Source organism: Hippopotamus amphibius, chromosome 4 (assembly GCF_030028045.1).
Source record: "Hippopotamus amphibius kiboko isolate mHipAmp2 chromosome 4, mHipAmp2.hap2, whole genome shotgun sequence".
NCBI lineage: Eukaryota > Metazoa > Chordata > Mammalia > Artiodactyla > Hippopotamidae > Hippopotamus > Hippopotamus amphibius.
In genome coordinates, this window is record NC_080189.1 from 153,609,257 (window position 1) to 153,636,186 (window position 26,930).

Below are 26,930 nucleotides of genomic sequence, written 5' to 3' on the forward strand. Positions count from 1 at the left end.
GCAATTTTATAGGAATTGTGTGAATTGGTTGTCATAGACTGAATCAGTGATGAATAATTATAATTGTGTATTGAGATAAAGCTTTTTTCATCTCTAAAATAATAGTGAAAGGCAGTGGGGGGAAAACAATTTGTTGCTCTATTTATGAACAGCTTACATGTGTGGTGAGGTCAAGCTCCACTCAGCTTTATCAATTTCTCTTATTGACTCTCAGGCATTACCCTAGGTCATTTTTACTACACATTTTAAAATAGGCTTGAAAAGTAACATAGTTTGCAGAGTTGAGTTTCATTATGGAGATTTAAAATCTTATGTTTAGAAAGCATGTGTTTAATTTTACTCATGTCAGTGTGCTTACATTAGTGTTTTATTTACTTTTTTTCCTTTTGTGTAATGGAAACCGTTCATATCTGTCTTGGATCTTATATCTTTCCCATTTATACAAGTTTTCTTAGAATGTTCTTCCTCTACAGGTAATTCCTTTAGCATTTTCTGCAGCTGCAGTACAGCACTTACCAAATAGCATTTCTGTTCTATAGGGGTTTTCTTTGTTTGCTTGTTTACTTATCTGTTTTCCATACTAGAATTTAAGTTCCTTAAGGAAAAAGACTCCCTTAGCAGTCTTTTTCTTGCCAGTGACTATCCCAAGTTTTTGTACTAAATGGGTACTTAGATTGTTGAATGAATGTGTAGTTTAGTAATCTTTTATAACTATAGGATTTCTGTACAGTAATCTTTAAGACTGACCTTTTGTTCTTATTTCTTGTTGCATAATATCCCCTTTATGTTTTCCTGCCTTCTAAGACTGTCTGGTCAAAATCAGAATGTTACTCATACCCTCAGTCAGCAATTCTGTAGTACTAAAAGTTCAGTGGATTTTAAACATGGTGACATTTGTGTCCTCATTAGTCTTCTTCATTCTCAAATTCTCCTTTCCTGTTTTGATGACACAACTCTACTTCTGGTTCTGAAAATACTCTTTATTATTAATTTTGCTTAATATTCTTGTTCGATAACTCTGAAATGGTCATGTGGTATTTCTTCGATGACAAGACAAATTCTTTTTTTTATGGCCAGTTGTTGAATTGTATACCAGTAAGCCATCTAGGTAGAGGTAATCATCTACTAATTTGCTGACCTTTGGAGTATATTTTTTTTCCTCTAGTAAGCTATAAATCACTTGAGGTCAAGAGCTGGTATCTCTTACAGTGCATTTTTAGAGACCTGCAACTTGTGACGCGTATTTCAGGGAAAGTGATTGACTAGCGAATTGACACCTAAGATTAAAGGGGAAGGAGAAAATCTATATAAAATAGGCATAGAAATAGGCATCTAGAAAGCAAACAAATAGCCATGTGAGTTTGGTAATTAGGATTCTTTGAGTTTGTGATTGCACATTATTAATATGATGAAAGATGAATTTGATTTAATATATTGTAAAGTGTTAGTGGTCTCTTGGGATTTTTCTTAAAACTAATGCTCTTATTCCTTTGGTAAACTGGTTTCCTCACATTTTTAAATCAAAGATGTAATGTATTCATTTTTGTATGGGTAGAGGAAGTCCTGACTTCCGAAGAGTCATGATCCTAATGATTGTTTAAGTGCTTTATTTAGAAATTCTTATTTATTGTTGCATTGTTTATAAAATTGTTTAAGGCCTTAGAGATAATATTTTGATTTCCTAATGGTTCTAGAACTCCTGGAAGCGTTTTGTTGCTTCTGCTAATTTTTATGTACTTTAAGAAGGTAGTTGTAATTTTTAAAGTTTCTGTGTGTTTTTTCTTTCAAAAAAGTATTATCTGTGTGTTTTTTTCCTCAAATATTAAAAGTAACACTTTTTGGGGTCAAAATTTTGTAAGAAATCCAAATTATACAGGAAGTAAGACCTGAGAGTTCTGTTATCCTTACTTTTCAGAGATACTAAGTGAAAACAGTATTGCATATATTCGTCCAGATTTTGTTAATAACTTTATAAACATATTTTTATGTACATTTATAAAAATGGGATGCTATATAAACACCATTTGGAAACTTAATTTTTTCACTTGCCTTTGTTCCATGTCAGTTCATATAGGGCGTCATGCTCTAGTAGCCGTATTAAAAAATTTTGAAGGAAACAGGTGACATTCTTTTTTTTTTTTTTTGGCTGTACTGTGCAACTTGCAGGATCTCAGTTCCCCAGCCAGGGACTGAACCCTGGCCACAGTGGTGAAAGCCAGAAATCCTAACCACTAGACCACCACGGAACTCCTTTTATAGTATATTCTGTTTAACAAAATGTCTAAAAATTACTACCTCTACATGTATTAAATACAAAAAATAATGAGATGTTTTACATTCATTTTTTTCCCCACACTGAGTCTTCAAACTCTGGTGTGTATTTTATACTGATGGCATATCTCAATTAGAATGATAAACTTTCATTGGAAATACTTGATCTGTATTTAGATTTTTTTAAACTTTACAGTTGAAAAAGTAAAAAAGAGTAACATACCCAAATTGTTCCAAACATACTTCATAGGATAAGTCTAGAAAAGGAATTGATAGTATGGATTTATTTAAAATTTTTAGTATATCGTTGCAAAATTGTCCTATATAGCATTGTACTGATTTATGTGAGTCAACAGTACATAATGTCTGTTTTCCTATATTGTTTCTAACACTGGACATGATTGGTCACTCACACAGACACACAAAAACCTTATACCAAAGTGAATATTTTTACATATTTATGCTACCTTCTTTTCTTCCTACTCTAACTGGAAGAAAAGGGCCACTCTCACTATAAATATTTCCTTACAGAGAACGACAAAAAGGCAGAGCCAAAAGTCATGAGCAGCTGTGAGGAATTAAGGTTTGGGGCAAGGATGCAAAAGAATAACTCAGAGAGGATGTGGTCTGCTCTAGCACCACGTAAATCAAGGCCTTAAAATTTTTACCTCATGTACCCTTTCTGAGAAAGCTATTGGAGGTCTCTCAAAAAGAAGGGAGTAGATAAAAAGGAAAGAGGTAAGGAGAATTTATCAGGGTAAGGATGAACAAATGAAGATGACTTCGAGAATAAATTCAGACTGGAGTGTGTTTTTGTCAGATTCCATACAGAAAACAGTTGGCAAAATCAACCTGAGAAATGGAAGAGAGTTGAATCAGTGGCTGTTCGCAAAGGTGTGGTTTGGATTAAGGGAGCTAACAGGGATGGTGAAGCATCCCAGGGTTAGCATTAGTAGGCAGCCTGCTAAGCCTGGGCCTAAAAGGGCAAAGGCAGAAGTAGTTATTGGCATTTACAAGAGCTACTGCTATAGGAGAGAACTGTGGCCTTAGAAGAGCATACTGCCTACCAAAACCACAGGAGGAAGTGAGGGGGATAAAGAACCCATCTACCCTCTCTTCCTTCCCAGTGTTTACTTCCCCCTGGCTGAACCCATGGGAAGCCAGAGGACAAGAGAACATGGGTAATACAGTCTGTAGAGGTCAGCCTTTTTGGATGTGAAGCTGATAGAGAAGGATGGTGAGTGGATCTGGGCAAGAAGAAATAGCCAGTTTAGAGCTGGAGAATGGAGGGCTCCAGAAAGGATGTCACTAAAAAAAAGAAAGAAAGAAATTGATGTTACCTGATTTGTTTGAATATGTATATTAAAAAGTAAAATTGATTAATCTACCAGAGAGTATAGCGTTGTATTAGTGACTTAACTAAAAAGTGAAATATAACTTATGGGGAGAGGGAAATGTATAAATAAATGCTACAGCAGAGGCATAGATTAAGTACCCTAGAAGGGTAGGGTTGGTTGTGGATGGGAGCAGGCAGAATTAAGGAAGATTTCAGAAGACACTTAACGGAAGAGGAAAATTTTAACAGATAAAGAATTGAACAAAAAGGACGTTTCCTCCTGGTGTGAGAAACAATAAGTCAGAGTTGCAGAGGAAAGAAATTACAGGGCTTGTACTGGAAATGGCAAGTACAGCTGACCCTTGAACAACTTGGGGGTTACCGGCACCCCTTCTAACCCAGTCAAAAGTCTGAGAATAATTTATAGTCTGCCCTCCATACCTGTGGATTCAGCCAACCTGAGATCATGTAATATTGTAGTATTTACTGTTGAAAAAATCTGCATATAAGTGGACCTGTGCAGTTCAAAGCCATGTGGTTCAAGGGTCACCTTTAGTTTGATATGGAAGATAGGGGAGGGAGAGATAAAGTGGGAAAAGTATTCTAGGACTGAGTCAAGGGGAGCCGTATGACTGCCAGGCTGAGAGACTTGAAATGTGTTCTACAGAGTAGTTGTTAAATGCCAGAGTCAAACAGACTTCAGTTTGATACCCAGCTCTGCCATTTAGCTTTTGACAACGGACAAGTTACGTATGTTTGCTAAATTACAAAATTGAGCAAGAAGATGGCTGTGAGGGTTAAATGAGATATTTCATGCCAGGTGCTTAGCTCAGTGAATGAATGGTACATAGTAAACCAACCCTCAGTAAACAGTAGCTTAAGATAGGGAAAAGGCAACAGAAACCTTTGAAAAGGGATACAGTCATGATCATACTTGTGCTTCAAGGAAAGTTAATCTGGCAGTACTCTAAAAGATAAAACAGTTGGCAGCTAGAGACACTGAGTTTGGGGTGACTATCAAGAAGTTCATAGATGGACTTCCCTGGTGATCCAGTGGTTAAGAATCCGCCTGCCAATGCAGCAGACACAGGTTTGATCCCTGGTCCGGAAAGATCCCAAGTGCCTTGGAGCAACTAAGCCTGTGAGCCATAGCTACTGAGCCTGTGCGCCACAACTACTGAGCCTGTGTGCTGCAAGTACTAAAGTCTGTGGGCCCAGAGCCTGTGCTTTGCTACAAGAGGACCCTGTGCACTGCAACAAACAGTAGCTCTTGCTCACCACAACTAGAGAAAGTCCTCATGCAACAATGAAGACCCAGTGCAGCCCTCCCCCCCAAAAAACATTCATGAAAGAAATAATGTGTATAAGATATTAAGGTAGTAGTATGAGACGAGAGAAGCTGAAGGTATATGTGAGCTATCATGGGAGGAGAATTGATGGGAGCTGGTATAATTGGTTATTAATATAGTTAGGGGTATTATGGTTATAATTTTCAGTACTTAAATTTGACCCCAGGTATTCATTTTTCAAGCTATACATTAATATTTTATTATTAAAACAGTTGTCAAGATAGGATACGTGGCTCATTTTGGCAGGGCATACTGAAATTGGGGCAATCCAGAGTAGAGAATAATATTTTTAAAATGCTACTAGGAAGTTGGAATGTTGGTAGTTTAGTTTCAGTTTTCAAATAGGTCAGAAAATTCACTTGCATTTTCTACTGTTTCTCCACTTGACTACCTCTGCTGGTTGACTGAGTATTTAGAAACTGAGCAATAGGTGTTATGCTGCCACAGTCTGGCACTGTAGTAACCTTGTAGTCTGTTAACACACATAACAGTAAAATTAACTATCAGATTAAAATTCATTTTATGAAGCAGTCAGTTGAGGAGAGGAGATGAATTTTCTATAATCATGTTTTAAATGTAAAAGAATAATGTAATTATGTGATATTTAAAAGGAAGCCTGTAGTCAGTATGGTATTGTCTTACAGAAATAGAGCTAACTTAGTGCTATGGATCCACATAAAGGTTCACTCATCTGGATTTTAGTTCCTATTACTTCTGGCTCTGTGACTTAACTTGCAGTGCTTGCATATCTTCTGGAAGATGGGGATATCTCACCTGCTTACCTTTCAGGGCACCTGTGGAGATCAAATGAGATAATGTGCTTGAATTACTATAGAAACTGAAAAGTTTTACACATGTAAAATGTGAATACGTAAATCACTTGCAGATTTTCATTTCTAGCCTTTGGTTCCTTGTCTAGCAGTTAACAGCCTGACAGAATTCCCACTTTAAATGTAATACTTCTAAAATGGAATTTATTGTTTTTCTGATTCTCCCCCTCCTCTTTCTCTCCCTCCCAGGGAGAAAAACCTTATTCTCTGAATTTTCCTATTTTAAAGTCCCATAATTTCTGCCAAGTTCAATTGTCATGCTTAATATTTTAGAATTGCATTTGGTTTCTGGTCTCCAAAGCCTGTCAAATCATCCTTTGTTATATGTATTGTTTGAAATTGTCCCCTTTCCTTTCTTCTGCTGTTTCCTTTATCCTCCCATACATAAAGTATTAAAACATTGTCTCTATTGGCTGCTCTCCTTATATTTCCCCTAGTCAACTCTGGTTACGGTGTAGAAAAGATTTAAGATGTAACTTCCTGAAAAGTTTTTTAAAAAAGGTTTTTTGTTTTTGTTTTGTTTTGTTTTGTTTTTTTGTTCTTTTAAAACTCAGAAACCCATAGTCTCCCATTGCTTGCAGGAGAAAATTCAAACAACTTAGCTTGCATTTAGAGTCAGTTCTGGCTTTATCTTCTATCTCTTACACTGGCTGTGTTCCCTATCAGAGACTGTTCTTGTTCTCCAGCTAGGCCATATATATTCTTGATTGGTAGCAATATTACTGAAAAGCCATATTGCAAGTAATTTTATCCCATAAGTTTAAAAATCCATTTCTAGTTTGAAAATGTTGTAAATTATCTTTTGTCTTAGTGCCTTTTTCAGAAACTTTACTAACCTTTTGGATGCATTTAATCTTTCATTACCAAGTTGTTGAAGGTGATAATGGGGCAGTTCAAGTAACCAGCCATTTGATATCTTTGATACTGTTTGGCTTTTAACCAATTCCTACTCTGAGAGTGCGGTCTTGAATATCTCCAGAGACCTTCAATTTTGTGTTTGACATAAGCAAATGGAGAATTTCCCCACTGAATTAAAAAAAAAACCCACAGTACTTTTCACTTCAGAATTACATAATATCTGGTTAAAAAAATGATTTGTTGTTCCTCCAACAGGTCTTAATATTGCAGGGTTCTACTATAACAGGATACTATCCAGATCTGTAAGGGAGCATGGTGAATGATTGTTTATTATGTAGTCACATTGGTCCCTGGAAATAATTATGGCCAAAGCTAAATTTTAAGCATAAAAAGCAAGAGAGGGCTATTAGGTATTTGGATCTGCAGATGTGTTTTTCATAGAATTTCACTGTGTAAAAGAGAGACTCTCTATGGACAAAGTGAAGGAAGGCTCAAAACACTAAACTGAGAATAATGAATAGAAGTTTTCTTTCCTCTTAGTATTGGATAAGACTAGATAAAAGTAATGGCAGGAGTGAAGAGCTTCTATTCTGAAGTCATACAGACTTTATATGAGTCTTGGCTCTGTCATTTAGGTTTATAACCTTGGGAAGCAACTTAACCTCTTTATACTTGTTTTCCACATCTGTAAACTGAGCATAACTTTGAGGAGCTGGAAGGATTAAATGAGAATGATATATTGGCACCCTGCCTGGCAAGAAGTGCTACTGCTTTTACATCTATTAATACTAACCACTGTCACCATCACTGCTACTCAAAACCATTTAAATAGTTCTACTTTTGTCCTCTGTAAAATACCATATAAGGATGTTGTAAGGATTACATGAAACAAAGGACTTGAAACCATACACTTAAGAGTGCATGTTATAACTGTTGAGTGTTTATTTTGAGGCGCTCTTTGGGCAAAATACTTTGCTTCTTTAAACCCGTCTTCCCTTTTGTCATTGGGAATGACAGTAGTACTTAAACTTGTAGAACTGTTTGAGGATTAACTATATAAACTATGGCAGCACAATGCTCAGCACACAGAGAGAGTCAATAAATAATACTAGCTTGACCATTAAATGTTTTGTCTACACATTTTTTAGTCTTGTTTGTGCCACTCTTAATGTAAATATTTATTGTTTTATATGCATGTTTAGTCTCTGGCCAGATTATAATAATTTGATGGTGGTGAGGGGTACGTATCATATGTTGGAATATGTTATTAAAATTTTATTTGCTTTCCCACTCAGGTTCCAGTGTGCAATGCAAGGCAGTTTATTTGGCAGTAGTTTTTATTCCATTTACTCTGTTGCTATTTTGTTGGTGATCGTTACCTTGTTTTTGGGTTTTTTTCCCTTAAGGTTATTTATTTATTTATTTATTTATTTATTTATTTATTTATTTATTTTTGGCTGCATTGGGTCTTTGTTACTACGTGCAGGCTTTTCTCTAGTTGTGGCCAGCGGGGGCTGCTCTTCATTGCATTGTCCATGGTTCTCATTGCGGTGGCTTTTCTTGTTGTGGAGCACGGGCTCTAGGCAAGTGGGCTTCAGTAGTTGCAGCACACAGGATTAGTAGTTGTGGCTTGTGTGCTTAGTTGCTCTGAGGCATGTGGGATCTTCCGGGACCAGGGATCAAACCTGTGTCCCCTGCATTGGCAGGTGGATTCTTAACCACTGCACCACCAGAGAAGTCCACAAAAATGTTTTAAGAAGAGTCAAGGTGATATTTATAAATAAGTCTTTGATAAATTTCGGTTAATGAATATTTTAGGATATAGATGTTTAACAAATGGTAAGTGCAGCAGTATTTTTCCAGCAGATTTTTTTCATGTTGTCTTATTTTTATCTCAAGGCAATTATATGGCCTAAAATTACAGGGTGAGCATAGGAACTTGCAAACTAAATCTTTCTGTTGCAGATATGTTTTATATACAATTTTTGACAGGAATGTTCAAAACTGCTAAGTCTCTGAAAGTTTTCATCTGAGAAAGATGTGTCTTCTAAGCTGTTAACGTTGCCTTATTGGTATCCAGTTAAATTAAGCAGGAATCATTCTTTTGTCTGAAAGAGCAGATGAATAATGTGGCTTTAAGTTATATGTTGGCCGTACTTCCCTTTGAAATCTTTATTCGTTTGATTTCTACTTTGAGGATTTTATCAAATGAAGGAATTTTGCTTCCATTCTATATAAATTTATCTGACATAGTATATTCTAGATATAGCAGTAGTTTTAAAGCTGTGAGGATAGCAGTGGCTTCTTTGGAATGCAGTTATCTGGATGATTTAATAAAGGTACCTTTATCTGAAGCTTAAACCATGAGCTAGGTAGAATATTAGAAATGCCCTTATAGCATTTGTCAGAATGTTCCATTAAAAAATAAACCCAGGACATTTGCATTTGGTCTTTTTCTTAAGTTAAGGTTTGTCAGTGGTATAAATCTGTTTTGCAGCTTAAAAAAAGTTTTTTTTACATTGTACCTATTGAATTCAGTTTACTTCAAATATATTATTTTTTATTTTAAAAATATAATATTTAGTTTTCCATAAAGAACAATTGAAAAAACTAGTTTTTCAGTTAAATCTTTGGTGAGTTTATATATTTTTGCTTAAATTGTTGTCAATAATAATTTCTAAGCTAGTGCTTTTCATGAAGACTAGCCGAAATACGGTTGATCCTCAAACAACATGGGTTTGAACTGTGGAGGTCCACATATAGGTGGATTCTTTTCAGTAGTAAATACTACAAGTACAGTAGGACTCATGGTTGGTTGAATCCATGAATACAAAACTGCGGAGATGGAGGAATCACCTATAGGGAGAACCGCCTGTACGTTATACATTTTCTACTGCACAGAGGGTTGATGTCCCTATACCCGGTGTCATTGAAGGGTCAACTCTGTTTGAGTTTTGGCTTGTATTTACTTAGTTTTAGTTACAGCTACGTTTCTTCTCTGTGAAGGTGATTTGCAGGCCATTCATTGTTGGAAACTAAAATTTGTGCATTGAGTTAAACATTTATTGAGTAAAAGGGTTTTTTATGTAATGTCAGTATATGACTTGGTCTTTTTAAAAAATTGGTTTTGTTGAGATATAATTTACATGTAATAAGGTGCAATTTTAAATGTATAATTATAAATTAGCTCAATAAGTATAACTTACATTAAAATTCATTAATTTTAAGTGTTCAAGTTGATAAATTTTGAAAACAACTTTATCAAGGTATAATTTATAGTCCATAAAATTCACATGTTTTACAGGTACAGTTTAGTTTTATTAAATTTATATCATGTAGATATCACTGTTATCTAGTTTTATTACTTTTCCCATCACATGAAAACATTCCCTCATCTCCTTTTATAGCCAGTTTCTGCTCCCACCCCCAGCTCCAGGAAACCACCAAACTGCTTTCTCTAACAGCAGTAATTTTGCCTCTCCTAGAAATTTCATATGATTGGAATCATACAGTATGTACTCTTGTGTCTGGCATTACGTTTTTCAGGCCATCTGTATTGTTGTATATATCACTAGTTCATTCTGTTTTTATTACTGAATAGTATTCTGTTTTTTTATTTATCCATTCACCAGCCAAAGGACATTTGGATTGTGTCCAGTTTTAAGCTATCATTATTAATAATGCTTCTATGAATATTCCATATAAATCTTTGTGTTTTTTACAAATAAAAATATGTATTTATTTCTCATATGGGATCACTGGGTTATATCATAAATGTATGTTTAACTTTTTAAGAAACTATCAAACTGACTACCATTTCACATTCTCACCAGTATAGGGTTTTAGTTTCTCCACATCCTCTGCAAAGCTTAGTATTGTCAGTCTTTTAAATTTTAGCCATTTTATTGTGTTTATAATGGTATTTCATTGTGTTTTTTAACAACTTTATTGAGTTATAATTTACATATATGAACAATACGGATGGCCTGAAAAACATAATGCCAGACACAAGAGTACATACTGTATGATTCCATTCATATGAAATTTCTAGGAAGTTTAAGTGTACAATTCAGTGGCTTTTAGTATATTCAGAATTGTGTGACCATTACCACAATCAGTGTTAGAACCTCTTCATCACCCCTCAAAAAAAACCTGCACCCATTAGCCATAATACCCCTCCCGCTCTAGGCAATCACTAATCTACTTGCTGTCTCTCTAGATTTGCCTATTCTGGATATTTCATAAATGGAATCATATAGTATGTGATCATTTGTGACTGACTTCTTTCATTTCTGTTTTCAAAGTTCATCAGTGTTGTAGCATGTATCAGTACTTTAATTGCCCAATAATATTTCATTTTGGATATACATTTTATTTATTGGTTGATGGACGTTTGGATTTTCCCCCCCACTTTTTGGTATTAATAACGCTTCTGTAAACATTTTTAGGGACTTCCTTGGTGGTCCAGTGTTAAGAATCCACCTTCCAATGCAGGGGATGTGGGTTCTATCCCTGGTCAGGGAACTAAGATCCCACATGCTGTGGCACAGCTAAGCCTTTATGATGCAACTACAGAGCTAGTGAGCTGCAGCTAGAGTGATGCCTATGCACCACAACGAAGATCTCGTGTGCCGCAACTAAGATCTGAAAACGAAGCCAAAAATAAAATAAATCAATAAATATTAAAACAAAAAACAAACAAAAAAACCCCTACTTCCCTTAAAAAACACCCCACATTTTTGTACAAGGTTTTTGTATGGATATGTATTTCATTTCTCTTGGTTGTATACCTATGAGTGGAATTGCTCTGTGTTTAGCCTTGTGAGGAATTGCCAGACTATTTTATAACGTGGCTGCACTATTTTACATTCCCAACAGAAGTGTGTGAGAGTTTCCGTTTCTCCACATCCTTATCAGCATTTGTTTGTCTTTTTTGATTCTAGCCATCCTAGTGGGTGTTGTGGTGTCTCAGGGTTTTGATTTGCTTTTCTCCAATGGCTAATAATGTTGAGTATCTTTTTATGTACCTATTTAATAAAGCCATTTGTATATATTCTTTGGAGAATTCTCTATTCAGGTCCTTTCCCCATTGTAAAATCAAACTATTTGTCTTTTTATTATGGAGTTGTAAGCATTTGTTATATATTCTGGATACAAGTCCCCCATCAGAGAAATGATTTGCAAACGTTTTCTCCCATTGTGTGCATTCTTTTTGAATCTTTTTGGATCCTAAACTTCTCATTTTCTTGGCCTTATGAAACTATTTATAAGGTTTAAAATTGATCCAGAAGTTGTAGTTAAAACAAAGACAAAAACCAAAACTGCATTTTTGTTTGAGCCTTACCTAGAGATAAAAGTCATTAAAAGTAATCTACAAAAAGGTCTTGCCCTTTTAATTTTTTTAATTTTTAGTTTTTTGGTTTTTGGGTTTTTTTTTGTTTTGTTTTTTTCCTTTTAAAAAGAGTTTTATTGAGATATAATCGACATACAATAAACTGCATATATATCAAGTGTACAGTGTGATATTTTTTTCTTATTAATCATCTCTTTTATACCTATTAATGTATATATGGTGATCCCAATCTCCCAATTCATCTCACCCCAACCCCCACCATAACCCCCCTACCCCACTTTATCCCCTTGGTGTTCATTTGTTTGTTCTCTACATCTGTGTCTCTATTTCTGCCTTGCAAACTGGTTGATCTGTATCATTTTTCTAGATTCTGCATACATGCATTAATATACGATATTTGTTTTTCTCCTTCTGACTTACTTCAGTCTGTATGACAGTCTCTAGGTCCATCCATGTCTCTACAGATGACTCAATTTCATTCCTTTTTATGGCTGAGTAATATTCCGTTGTATATATGTACCACGTCTTCTTTATGTGTTCATGTGTCAATGGACATTTAAGTTGCTTCCATGACCTGGCTATTGTAAATATTGCTGCAGTGAACATTGGGGTGTGTGTGTCTTTTTGAATTATGATTTTCTCTGGGTATATGCCCAGTAGTGGGATTGCTGGGTCATATGGTAATTCTGTTTTAGTTTTTTAAGGAACCTCCATGCTGTTCTCCATAGTAGCTATATCAATTTACATTCCTACCAGCAGTGCAAGAGGGTTCCCTTTTCTTCACATCCTCTTCAGCATTTATTGTTTGTAGATTTTCTGATGATGCCCATTATAACGGATGTGAGCTGATACCTCAATGTAGTTTAGATTTGCATATCTCTAATAATTTGTGATGTTGAGCAGCTTTTCATGTGCCTCTTGGCCATCTGTATGTCTTCTTTGGAGAAATGCCTGTTTAGGTCTTCCACCCATTTTTGGATTGGGTTGTTCGTTTTTTTGATATTGAGCTACATGAACTGTTCATATATTTTGAAGATTAATCCTTTGTTGATTTCATTTGCAAATATTTTCTCTCATTCCGAGGGTTGTCTTTTTGTCTTGTTTATAGTTTGCTGTGCAAAAGCTTTTAAGTTTCATTAGGTCCCATATGTTTATTTTTTATTTTTTTTATAAATTTATTTATTGGCTGCATTGGGTCTTCGTTGGCTGTGCATGGGCTTTCTCTAGTTGCAGTGAGCAGGAGCTGCTCTTTGTTGTGGTGCGCTTCTCATTGCAGTGGCTTCTCTTGTTGCGGAGCACAGGCTCTAGGCACACAGGCTTCGGTAGTTGTGGCACACGGGCTCAATAGTTGTGGCTCACTGGCTCTAGAGCACAGGCTTAGTAATTGTGGCACATGGGCTTAGTTGCTCCACGGCATGTGGGATCTTCCCAGACCAGGGATCGAACCTGTGTCCCCTGCATTGGCAGATGGGTTCTTTAACCACTGGCCACCAGGGAAGCCCCCATTTGTTTATTTTTGGTTTTATTTCCATTACTCTAGGAGGTGGGTCAAAAAAGGTCTTGCTGTGATTTATGTCAAAGAGTGTTCTTCCTGTTTTCCTCTAAGAGTTTTATAGTGTCTGGCCTTACATTTAAGTCTTTAATCCATTTCGAGTTTATTTTTGTGTATGGTGTTAGGGAGTGTTCTAATTTCATTCTTTTACATGGGGTCTTGCGCTTTTTAAAAAGCTTTTAAACCAGTTATGTTTACCCCTTTCTCATCATTGGCGTTGGTAATTTACATTGATTTTAATTGATGTTCATTAGAGATGGGGGTGTGTGTGCATTTTTATTGCTTTATACTGAGAAATCCTGGTCATCTGCAAACAGAATTGTATATCATATTGAATTACTTTTCTTTCCCATTCCCTCCCTCTAAAAGGCACTACAGACTTTTACACTTGATTGTCTCTTTTTTGTTTTACAGAGTAAGAAAGTTAGTCTGAGTTCTGTGAAAAATCATAAAAGAACTAAGGAGAGTGGACAAGGACTTTCCAGTTTGCATAATGTAAGTTTTTTTCACTATTCTTGGCTTGAATTTTGTGTTAGCTGACAAAGCTGTTTCTATGGAAACAAATAGTGCAATTTCTTAGAATGTCAGAGGAATGCTGATCACTTAAAATGAGACTTTCCAGCTGCTGGTCAAAGGGCATTACTCCTGGGAGTAGGGGAGGAAGGATGAATTGGGGGGAAAAGATTCTAGACTTCCAGATGCTAGTGTAGACTGTCTGTTTATGCACATGAAATATATGTTTTACATTTCCAACTCTGCCTAAAAGTTAGGATACTGATTATATAGGCACTGGTCTTGCTGCTAACAGTTCATGTTTCCCAGCTCTCACAGAATGGTTTTGTTTCTTGCTGTGGAGTTTTCAGTGGGCCTGTATCCCTCAGGCTACTTCTTGGGGCCCACAATCTCAATCATTTGTACTTATTTAGCTTCTTTTTTACCCCCTTCTATATTCAGTTCACGTAAGCAGAGCCCTTTCTATCCCACTTAGTTTGAAGTTAGCGTTGAAATAGCTTTGGCCTGGAAGCCTGAAAATTCATTTTCTTTTGTGGAATACGTAAAGAGTTTTGCTTTGTTTTTTAAATTTTTCCTCCCGTGGCGCACCCCCCCCTCCTCCAGCCATACGGTGGTGGTATAAGCTGGGACTTTGAGGAGGATTTTTAATGTGGGCCTTTGAGGCATTTTTAAAACAATTTGTTTATAATTAGAGGATTGAGAAGAGAGGAATACTCTTAGGGCCAGCAGCTTGTAACTGCATTTATCTGCATAAGGCAGTCTTTTATTTACATATAAGGAGGTAATTCTCTAGTTCAGTCGTTTACCAGCCTCCAGATTGTCAAACAAAGGACTGCTGGGTTTTCTTTTTTTTTTTCTTTTCTCTTTTCTTTTTTTTTGAGAGTGAGAGAATTTCTTTGGACTGGTACTCTTTCATTGCTTATTGTTATGTTGACTACATAAATGAGCTAGATATTCATGGTTTGCCCGTTTAAAAATTATAATTATCTTTAATGCTAAGACTATGGGACACCGCATAATGTTTCTTTGATTCTGGAAGAATCTGTCACGGACCTCATGAGTTAGCTTGTCAGCATTATGAAGTTTTTTGGAGTGTTGGTATGGTGAGATCATTACTTAACTGGGGTGATCTAGAAAAAATTCTTGAAGGAATAGTGACTTGTGGTAGATCTTAAAAGTAGAAGATAAAAGGAGAAAGTTCGTATTTTTTAGTTTGTAAGACATTTCAAAGGGCAGGAAGAGAAAGATACGGGATAAGCAGGCACAAGTAAGAAAACTAATTTAGAAGCCTTGTACAGGAAAGTAGTACAAGATAGAAAGATTGGATTTACCTTGTGAGTTTGAACTCTATTCTCTAGGCAATATGAAAGCCATCAGATGTCCTGAACATAGGAGTAATTTTCTCATATGTTTAATTAGGCATTTATCCCTTACTAGTTATCAGGTCTTTAGAGATCAGTAAGACAAATCCCTGCTGATTAGATCATTTACCTGTATGACATATAATCACCTTGAAATTATGTCTAAAACTAAACCTGTAATACCCTCTGATTTCTCTCCCCTTCGTTTAATTCCTTCTCTTGAATTCTCCATTCTAGTTAATGACATTGTGTCCACCTAGTGCCCCAAAGATAGTGGCCATGAAGTCACACTCCCTGGGTTCATATTCTGAAGCCTCCAGTTTTCTTGGTTCTATGCTAGGCAGTGTCATGGATCCAGAGGTGAGTCAGCATGGTTCCTGACTTCCAAGGATTTCTAGTCTGGTGGAGCAGACAAAGATACAAATAGCCGTAGTCAAGTTTGATGAGAGATGTGATAGGGATTGTGGGATTTCAGAGGAGGAACATAGCCAGTTTGGGAAATTATGGAAATCTAGAAGAGGATGTGTTTGAGCTGAGACTTAAAAGGAAAGTAGGCAAGGATTAGATCCTAGGCAGTCTGGTTCTGGAGACTGTACTCTTAAACGTTATGTTGTCTTGGGTAACTGCATTGATGTAGTGGCATTAATTAGAATTGAGAATGGTGGAAAAGGATCAAGGAGAGTAGATGGGATTAGAGGGAAATATGAGTTTAATTCTGGGCACATTAATTTCTGGATCCCTGTGGGACATTTTGGTAGATAAACTAATGGGCAGGGATCCTGTCTCCATAATCTTAGTACCTAGCCCAGGGGTAAGTGCTCAATTAAATTTATATTCAAATCACCCGTCTTTTCTAAGTCTTTGATGGTTTTCTTACTGCCTTGAGATTAAGGACTTAATTTAAGACCTTTCATAAGTTGGACTCAGTCAAATTTTCTAGCCAGTATTCTCTTGTATGAACTGACTGCTGTAGTTCAAGTAGCCTTGTTTGTACTTTTCCCATACCTTTTATTTTTCTGTCTTTAGTTCATATGGCCTCGTTTTTACTCCTTCATTCTGTCTTGAAGGCCTACTTCAGTCTCCATTCCTCATTTATAAAACAAGCATATTTAGACCTCCTTTTAGAGTTGTAGTGAGGATTAAATGAGTGAATACTGTGTGAAGTGCTTACAGTAGTGTCTGACATAGAGTTATGTGCTCAGTAAATGTTGTAGTTGCTATTACTACTACTACTACTTCTACTGTTACTACTTCCTTCTCTTCTTTTTGCATTGCTATATGAAATATAGACACCAAGTTTTAGTAATTCTGTTACCTACATATTTCTTTAATATAACGTGTCTTCATTCTCACTATCTTATTTCAGGATCCCAGTTCTTACAGTTTCCCTCAGACTGGTCTCATTGCCACCCTTCAATCTATCCTCTAGTCTTCTACCAGTGTGATATTTCTCTAAAAGTGAGTGTGATCATGTTATCCCCTGCTTTAAATCCTGTAATGATTCTTACTATAAGTTCTTTCAGGATAAAGGTCAAAGTCTTTAGCTGTTACTTTTCTCCATCTGGCCCCCTGCTTGTCTTTCTAGTTTTATCATTATTCATATATGACATGCTCCCATTGTCCCATCCAGCCTTTTTGCGTTCTGTTCTATTTTCTGCAAGTGCCATATTCTCGAGCTCTTCCTTCCTATTGGTCTTGTGATTCCCTCTGCCTGGAACAGACTTTTCTATCTGGCTAATTTTTAGTTGTTTTTTGAAATGCTGCTGAAAGAAATGTATCCTTATATTTTGAGTGTTTGCTATGACTCTATCACAGACTAAATTCTGGAACCCATCATCTGCGCATCATCTGTGAATTTACGACATTTCTAAGTTTAGTTGAACAAATATTTGATGGGCATTTCTTGTATGACATGTATTATGTTAAGCACAGGGAAGGTATAAAAATAAGACATGAATGACCCGTTTTTAACAAATTTAGAAGCTAATGAGGAGAAATTACCTGGGAAGCATAATCATTCATTTTCTTTGCTGTCTCTCCCAGTGGACTGTGGACACTCTAAGGGAGATGACTAAAATGGAGTTTTAAGTGGATTAATATCAGCTTGCAGAAATTTTTCTGAGAGTAGAAGACGAGATCCAGATAGACAAGCATGATCATATTCCAAGCATGAGAACCTGATTAAGATCACCTGGCCTGGTTTCTCTTGCGTGATTATAATTTCTACCCCCATGATTTAGTATAGTGAATATGGACACAGTCTTATAGTTTTTAAGCTAAATTTTAATTTCAGATCATAACTTTTTTAGACTAACATATATATAAGTAAAAAATACTCATGATTAAATTTGATTTTTAATATCCCATAAATGCTGTAATTAGAGAAAGTTGAGAGTTTTAATTTTTCTGGAAGTATATATACGCCTAAATTTTTAAAATTAAAATTAAACGTAGTACTACAGTAACTCCTACATAAATTTCTGCTTACTTTTAATGAAAATATTAAGTTCGCATTTGCATATAATCAATATTATAAAACTTAAGAATTATCTAACATAATTCTAATAGCTCTCCTTGTAATGAAAAAGAAAGCAATTTAATGATAAATAAGGTGTTTATGTGTAGATCGCGTAGTTACAAATAAAGAAGCTAAAATTTAGATGGAAGACAGAAAAGTCTACCAAATTCTTGTGAAAAATGTAATTCTAGTGGCTCATGTAGATTCCATCTATTTTCCTGATTGTTGGTCTAGTGCTTTTCCTGGTAGTGTAGGTGGGTTTGTGTTAAGCGGTCTGTGACAAGATGTTTGCTTGAGAGAATATTAGAAATTACGCATATTGTCTGAGAACTCGGCTTTTGCTTAGTTGGCATGTTCTCCCACCATCCTATTTACTGAAGTGCTACTCAACTTAAGGAGGTAGTAGGTTTATTATTGTAAATATTTTTAAAGTCTAGAGCAAAAGAAGACTAATTAGATTTAATGTGTGGGTTTACACATATATAAACAATCTGCCTATTTATGCCCAAGAAATGGCTTGATGAAAAGCCATTGTCATCCAGTAAAATATTTTTCTTGTCTAAAATATGAAGGATTTTTAAAATAGGAGAATTAAATTAATTCTAAGAATTAACAAAGTATAAATATTTTTTAGTTCTAAAACTTTATCTCATTTAAAACTCAGAACAATTTTATGAATAAATTTTCCAAAGGAATCTGAGGTTCAGAGAGAGAAACTAGTCTTAAATCATAAAGCTAGAGGAAGCAGCAGAGCCAGAATTAAAATTCAGTTTTCTGGTCTCCAAGTGCAGGGTAATCTTATTTGCTGCACAATATGACTTTAAAGCATTTTTGAGCAGTAGCAGATACTACTGTTTTCTCTAAATGAATCCTTGCAAAGAATTAAGCCTAGTTCTGTTTTAGTATGACCAGTTATAAAGACTGATAAGTGACATAGTCTTTTTCTCAGTTAATGTGGTTTTATCCTGTAGGTGTCTTAACTGCTAATTAAAATTTCTTTTTTATTGAATATCTTCTTCATCTCATAAACTCCTAAAAGTGAATTGTCTCCCACAATGCTGCCTTTATTTCAAGTGAGTCAACACCATGGCTGGCTGTATGCCAGATTCTCTAGCAGCTAACTAGGAAGGGATTTCAATCTCATGTATATTAATTGAGCGTAAAGTACTGTGTTGAGACAACTGTAAAGATGATTAAAATGCTTTTATACCTTAAATATCTTATTCTCTACTAAACTGGTACCCAGAACTTTCTTATTTTTCTGCATTGCTAAACTTTCTAATACATCATTTTTCTCAGCTGTAAAACTAAACAGTATGCTTCAGATATTTAAGAGGGTACTTTTTTTTTTCCTTGAAACACTTTGATTTCCTCAGATCTGTAAAATGAAAGAAAATATTTAATCTATATAGCAAGATAATATTATATACTTATGAGATATTTTCTATATTGTGTAGAGATATAGAGATTGGAAGTGGACTATGTAAAAAAATCTACTTTTATATTGTAATTCTTATACTTTTTTTCCCCATCTTTCCCCTTAGATTTCCTTCATGGATACATTTTCATAGCATTATTATGTGATATGAGAAGTTTTTTTTTTTGTTTTTTGTTTTTATTTTTTGTTTTTTTTGGTGAAGTAACATGGATTTTATACTACAGAATCAAGAGATTGGCTTTATAGGAAAAATTGATTTATAAAAAGTGGTACAGGTTTTTATAAATAACCATGACAACATCCCATATGAATGGGCATGTTACTGAGGAATCAGACAACGAAGTAAAAAATGTTGATCTTGCATCACCAGAGGAACATCAGAAGCACCGAGAGATGGCTGTTGACTGCCCTGGAGATTTGGGCACCAGGATGATGCCAGTACGTCGAAGTGCACAGTTGGAACGTATTCGGCAGCAACAGGAGGACATAAGGCGTAGGCGAGAGGAAGAAGGAAAAAAACAAGAACTTGACCTTAACTCTTCCATGAGACTTAAGAAATTAGCCCAAATTCCTCCCAAAACTGGAATAGATAACCCTATATTTGATACAGAGGAAGGAATTATCTTAGAAAGTCCTCATCATGCTGTGAAAATATTAGGTGAGTAAAAACAGAGTAACAGAAAATGTTTTGCTTTTGTTTCTCTTGCCTTAACATAAATGTTTATAGGAAGGAAGAGGATATAAGAGAATGTAAGTAATAGCAATTTGAATTCAGACCAAGATCAGTTCTTTTCTTGGAAAGGCCATATAACCATTGTTTACTGTTAGCCGTGTAGAGCTAAAGCATATATCCTAACTGTTCAGTCTCTACAACATAATTTTTGTATCTAATCTTTGAATTAAAAATTTCTATATGAGGCCTAACCTTTAAAGCCTTGAAATTCACATTTCATTTCAAACTCAAACTTTTATATTAAAATTACTGAAAAACAATTTTCAGATTTTGAAATTCTGATTTCCTTAAGGTTTGTAAAATAGTAGTAAAATTAATATCTGTAGCTTAACATTGATTTTCTTTAATTAATGGCTGTTAATGTGAAAAACTGGTGCTATTCCTATGGCATAATACACATAAAACATTGCTTAAAAGTCCCTATATTAACTATTCCCAAATTTCATTTTGTGAAGAAAACAAAAAAGCTAGTGCCATGAGATATTAATAGATATAAATAAAAAAGAATTCTGTGATCAAATGAATTTTGAGAACACTGGGTTATGTAAGTTAAACAGCTTATTACAGTGCTTCTTACAGCCTTTAGAATGCTAATAGGCATTATGAATCTATAAGAGAAATTGGTGTCAGATGTGTGTTCCCAAACTTAAAATATTTCATAATTGCACTTACTGCCCTCTCTTCCTGCACACACATAGGAGATATCCCTGAACTCTAGTGTCAGTGATATACGTTAACTTGTGTTCCCTTAAAACCAGGCTAACTCAAAGGAAGCCTTTTATTTCTTAGTGGTTTATTATTTATAGATGTGAAAAGAGAGACACTTCACTTTTCTAGGGAAGGAGAGGGTTTTCGTTGTTGTTGTTTTGCCGTTTATTTAAGTGTCTGTTGAATCCTGTACTAGATGCTACAGCAAATGCTTTTCTGTGTATATCCACAATAGTTCTGTTAACAGGGCTCTGTAATATCCATTACAGAAAAAGAAATTGAACCTCAGTTAAATCACTTGTGTAAGATTCCATGCTAAGTGGTAGGGCCAAGTTTCAATTTGCCTCATCTGGGTATGCAGTTGGTGTACTGCAAAGAGCAGAGGGTTGGAGTGAAGACTGATACCCAGCCTGCTCTTCACTCACTGGACCAGAGCTTTAGCTACCAAGAGTAGAACACCTTTTTCTGATTTACTCAAAGGCACCATATATACTATATATCTATGGTATACATAGTATACCATAGATATTAAATGTATATGTATAAAGTTATCATATATACTATATATGGTATATATAGTATACCATATATACTAAATCTAGTCTAGAACAGTTTCTACTGTATCATTTGCTTCTTTTCTTTGCTGTACATTTACTAAGGATCCACATTTGACAGAAAGCAGTATGCATCCTTCCCTGTGATGTAAGAAATCACAGATGTGTTCAGTCATAGTGAAGTCTGCTAACTGCCTTCAGATGAAAGGCATTAATTATAGTGAAAACAGAAAGATTACATATTTTAAAAAATACATTTATGTGGAGGAATTTTATGCTCTTTTTTCCTAAGAGTTTTGTTAGAGTAAAAATATTTCGTTCCCACTTGCCTCTTATTGACCTTCATCTCCTACCACTCCATTATTTTTTATTAATATATTCTGTATATATTCTCTGTGAGTTGGAGAAAGCTTACATTGTAACATATCCAACCCAAGCTGGATTGAGCCTTCTGGGTTCTGTTTAAATTTATTTAAGATTAATGTATTTGTCCATTTGCTTTTAACTGAATCAGGCATAAATGTCCATCTGATAGACAATATTAATGTAATCTCCTTAAAGAAACAAATAGAACTTAAGCCAGATTCACTTAGGGAATTTTTATTTATTTTTTTGCCTAGCCACAGAAAATTGGAGACCATTTCTCTTAAATTTTTTGCTTTTTTCCTATTTCTTTTTGTATGCTGCTTGGTTAATTTTCCTACAAGTGTAAATTAAAGGACAGCTATATTTTCTTCCAGCTTGCAATCCACTGTGGTTTTAAAAATTATCTTTGTGCAATCCTTGAACTTAAGGCTGTTTTACATATTTTAAAGTAATTTGAAATGTAGTACCAGGTATCTGTACTTTCATATTTTGAGAAATAAGTGATAGATTTAATTTTAATACACTCAGTAAAAATGTGTTAATTGCCAGAAACATGAAAAGTTATCGTTAGTTATAAAGTTATTTAGGTCAAATCTTCATTTTTTTAATATACCCAGTTGTAAATTTTCATTTTAAAATGAAGTATAATAGCTTTGTAGCAGACATTTTTTTTCCTGTTTATAATTTGCTAACACATCAAACTACAACAGTACTCCCTTATAGTTGGGCGAGTCTCCCTGCCAGTGTTTTGATTAATACACACATGCCAGGAGACAACTTCTCAGCCTTTTTCACAGCCAGAAACAGCAACCTTGTTTTAAATGAGGGAAGGATGGGGCAACTGATTTGTTTCTTTGAGGGAGCCTTCAGTTTCCAAATGATACATCATCTTTTATCTGTGAGTAGAGGAAATTCTCCTTAAAGAATTAAAAATGTGATTGGAAAGGTTAAATACTTTGTCTGGGTGGTGGTTTTTAATGAATGTATTTATAAATTTGACACTGTATAATAATAAAAGTGCAGGGATGGAATTAATATAAAATCTTCAGAAAGGATGAACTGAATTTTCTTGTTTAAAAGCAGAATCTTACTGAAAATTAGAAAATGGTGATGTGGAAATTTCAAATGAATAATTAATATTAGTAGTATAAATTATAAGAATTTTGATATATTAGGGATGCTTTCCTTAAAATTGCATGGTTATCAAAACTTGCTTTGCTACAAAAAGATATCATTGTCTTATTCTCTTTCATAAGTAAAGCAAACTACCTTGTGAGAAAAATCCTGAGAAAAGAGCAGAAGGCAGGTTAGAGTAGGATGAGGTAGAGTAGAATCATCTTCAGATATCCTTAGATTATAGATTTCACTGTTTGACTGATTTTTTTAGTCACAGATCAGTAATTTGGGGCCAGGATTGTGGACAAGTAAATACAGTAGACAGAATATTTAAAGGGAATAAACTAGGAAACATTAATAATTACATAGTCACATCTAAGATAACACACTTTTGAAGAGACCTTAGGAAAGACACACACACCCACCCAGCAGACAGCCACAGTGAGCTATCTGTTTTGTGGCTAATAAGGAGATTCTTGAAATTTGTGATTACGGGCTTTCTAATTTACAGCAGATGCTATTAGTGTTAAGAAAAAATTAAAAAGACACACCAAGGGGAAGAAAACTAGGATGAATAAAATATTTTCATAATATTAATAATAGTTTCAGTCTTTATTAGTACCTGCATATTTTTTGCCAGCTATCTCTGAATATTTAAACTATTAAGTGAAGAGTATTCTTGTATTTGATGTTGTAAAGTTAAATATTTCCTCCACATCTCTTTCTGATGTTATTTGATTTTTGATTGACCATGGGAAATACTGGAATTTTGCTGGATTGTAATAAACTTTTTTTAAGATTGGCTTTTAAAATAAAGTTATTTAAAGCCAACAAACAAAATTCCAGTGCCAATAAACCTTGAGTTCATACTATTTCTGAGAAGTTAATTATTTTTGCTATTAAATTTTTTCTCAACTGCTATAGGTATTTCCAAACTTTATTAGCCATTCTTTGAGGGACTTTTTTTTCCAGGAAATGAAATGATTAGACCTATTGGTACTAGGTTTAATGTTTAAAATGTTGGGGCCGTTTGGCGATTTTTTGATTTGTTTAGATTGGTAAAATTAGAACTAACCTAAAATAAAGATTAAAAAATTCTTCAGAATATGTGTATAGTCATGTAATGTTTGGTTATTGAATATGCATAATGCTACTGAAAAATCATAACTGCTATACCATTTACTCTTTGAAACAATGTGTCAAAACTTCATTCCACCTATTAAGGATTAGTAGGTTTTAACTTTTTCACCCTTGCGAAGACTTGCATCATTATATGTTCAGAAATGCATGACATCATTGTATATTGGAAAGTACGGGGATGCCTGGAGTCAAATGTAGAGTTTAAATACTTTTTACTTTCACTTACTATTGACCTTTGACAAGTTATTTAAGTTTCCTGAGCCTCAGTTTCTGTGTTTTCTTGAGGACCAAGTGAAACACATGCATAAGCATGTTGCAGATTGTAAGTTTGACTAAAATTTAACTTTTGTAATGCCAGAAGCTACCAGAGATCATCTAACCTTTTTAGTCCATGAAATTAGTTTGTGGATCTTAAACAGTAGTTTATTTCATTTTTTAAAAATAACAGCTTTATTGAGATAATTCATATACCATAAAATTCACTCTTTTAAAGTGTACAGTTCATGAGTTTTTAGTATATTCACAAGATTGTGCAGCCATCACCATTGTATAGAGTGTTTTCATTACCTCAGAAATAGACTCTGGACCCCTTAGCATTCACTCCCTATTCTCTCCTCCCCCAAACTCCTGACCACCCTGATCTACTTACTTTCTGTGTATTTGTTTATTTGCGACGTTTCATCTAACTGAATCATATAATACGTGGCTTTTTGTGACTGGTTTCTTTTCACATAACATCATGTCTTCAGGGTTCATCTGTGTTGGAGTATAAACCAGGTACTTCACTCCTTTTATGGCTGAATAATATTCCACTGTATGGAAATATCATGTTTTTTTTATCCATTCATCTGTTGGTGGAACATTTGAGTTGTTTCTACCTTTTAGCTATTGTGAATAGTGCTGTTATGAATATTCATGTATAAGTTTTTGTTTAAACACCTGTTTTCAATTCTTTGGGGTGGAATTGCTGGATCAAATGGTAATTGTGTTTTAACTTATTGAGGAACTGCCATATCTTCCCCGGTACCTGCACTATTTTACCTTTTCACCAGCAGCATGAGAGGGTTCCAATTTGTCTGCATTCTCACTTCTACTTGTTATTATATCAATATGTCTTTTTAATTTTAGCCATCCTATCAACCAGTAGTTTTTTTAAGAACTGGAATAAAATAGAAAATATTAAAGTATATTATAGTGCACATAAGTATTCATGAATCTTTTATTTCAAATAGGGATGTGTATACTGTGTTGAGAAATAAAAGATACACGTTTTTAATGGATCGCTAACAAAAGTTTGAGAAATAATATCCAAGTCAAACCCACTCATTTTATAGAGAGGCCCAGAGACTTGAGATGGATTTTCCAGTGACATATATTGCAGATAATAACTGATCCAAGCCATAACTAGGACCCCGGTATTCTGACTTCAAATTTGGGTCTTTTTCTTGCTCACCAAACTCATTTCAGTTTTATCCAGAGAAAAATCATGCTTTTGTACTTCATTGAATTGTAGTCATTTCAATGATATTCTTCCATTGTCTTATCATATTTAGAGCTAAGGTTTTTGCTCTACCATCTCTCTCAACTATCTTTGCTTGTATTCTTGTCTAGAATTCTTTTTAACTTGTAACCCAATTAGTTAATAATTATTGCTCCGTGTCTTTCATGAGGTTCTGATTATTTTCAATAAGTGCATTTTAACCTAGTCCACTGAAAACCAAAGCTCAGAGATCTGAATTTTATATTCTTAAATTTAAAAAGAAAAAAAGAAAAAGGAAAGGCTGTCCATCCCTAATTAAGCAAAGATTTTGTAAATGAATGTTCTAATTTCGGTTCAGTGGATAGATGTACTAGAAACTAGTATAATTTCTTCATACTCAATACTGTTAATAGTCAATTTGTACAGTTTAGGGGAAAAAAAGAAATCTTTAAAAGTTTTCAGGAAAAAGTCATGAAGTTCATTGAAATTTCTGAGGATAGGGTAAAAGGATTGCTATTATTTAAACAATGAAATGGAAGAACCTTAATGCTAGAATAGATCTCTAGGAACTATCTGTTTTCATGTGGGGTAAATGATAGCAATAAGTGAAAATAACAAAACTAATCCAGGGTAGATAGTTATCTCCATTGCTTTGAAAGATCTCCAGAACCAGAGATTCCTTAGCTTCCTAGAGTAATTTTATTGTTTACCCTTATAGCCAAACGATTCTCCAGAGTCTTGGGTGTTTGAAGATAGAATTTTCAGATAGAGCAACTCTTGGTGATTGCTTTCTGTTGCCTATTTTTAGAGTCTTCATTGTTCTACATTTTAGGTGACCAGGAGGGAGCCAAGGGGAGAGGAGAACATTCAAGGGGTGGATTTGTGGACTTATGTTTGTGTTTGTATTTATCTGATTTATTGTATCCCAAAGCCAAATGTCAGTGATTTTTCTTAAATATGTCCTGTCTTTTAACATAAATAATCAAGATTTAACTGCTGTATAAAATGTTAAAGGAGATGATGGAAATTTAAAACAATGTCTACTGAGCGTCAAATAAGAGAAAATAGATCAGACTGCAAGACAAGGAATTTGAACTAGATATGAAGAACTTTCCTGTAGAGAAGTTATTACAGACCAGAGTTTATCACCAAAGCCAGATTTGCCATGCCTCCTTTGCCTTCACTTTGGCACAGTGTCCCCATTTCTGTCTTCCCTCCATCCTGCCTTGTTCTGGGTATGCTCTTCCTCAGTACTCCCTTCTTTGTTCACTCCCCACTCTAGACTTGTATCATTCCGTGTGGTTCTTTTTCCTTGTGCCTGTTGTGTCTCTGTGTATGGGAATGGGGAAGGGAGCCTCTGATCCCTGTGTATGGGGAGTCTGTTCTCTTTATAGTCTGTCCTCTCTTTGTTGTCTATCTTTATCATTATTATAGAAGAGGTTACATATCTGACA

General features: G+C 34.8%; 1 protein-coding gene across 7 annotated transcripts in view; it reads left to right on the forward strand.

The window, feature by feature from the left end:
- PALS1 (protein associated with LIN7 1, MAGUK p55 family member) overlaps window positions 1–26,930 on the forward strand; it is a 96,229-nt gene that overhangs the window by 13,613 nt on the left and 55,686 nt on the right. For 2 of the 7 annotated variants that reach the window (XM_057731386.1, XM_057731387.1), the window contains exons 2-4: window positions 13,964–14,044; window positions 16,790–16,881; window positions 19,486–20,037. In XM_057731386.1, coding sequence (XP_057587369.1) covers window positions 19,671–20,037 — 367 coding nt within the window. In that variant the 5' untranslated portion in view covers window positions 13,964–14,044; window positions 16,790–16,881; window positions 19,486–19,670. The remainder of the gene's footprint in view (window positions 1–13,963; window positions 14,045–16,789; window positions 16,882–19,485; window positions 20,038–26,930) is intronic. The other 5 variants (XM_057731388.1, XM_057731385.1, XM_057731390.1 and 2 more) reach the window with 3 other exon arrangements.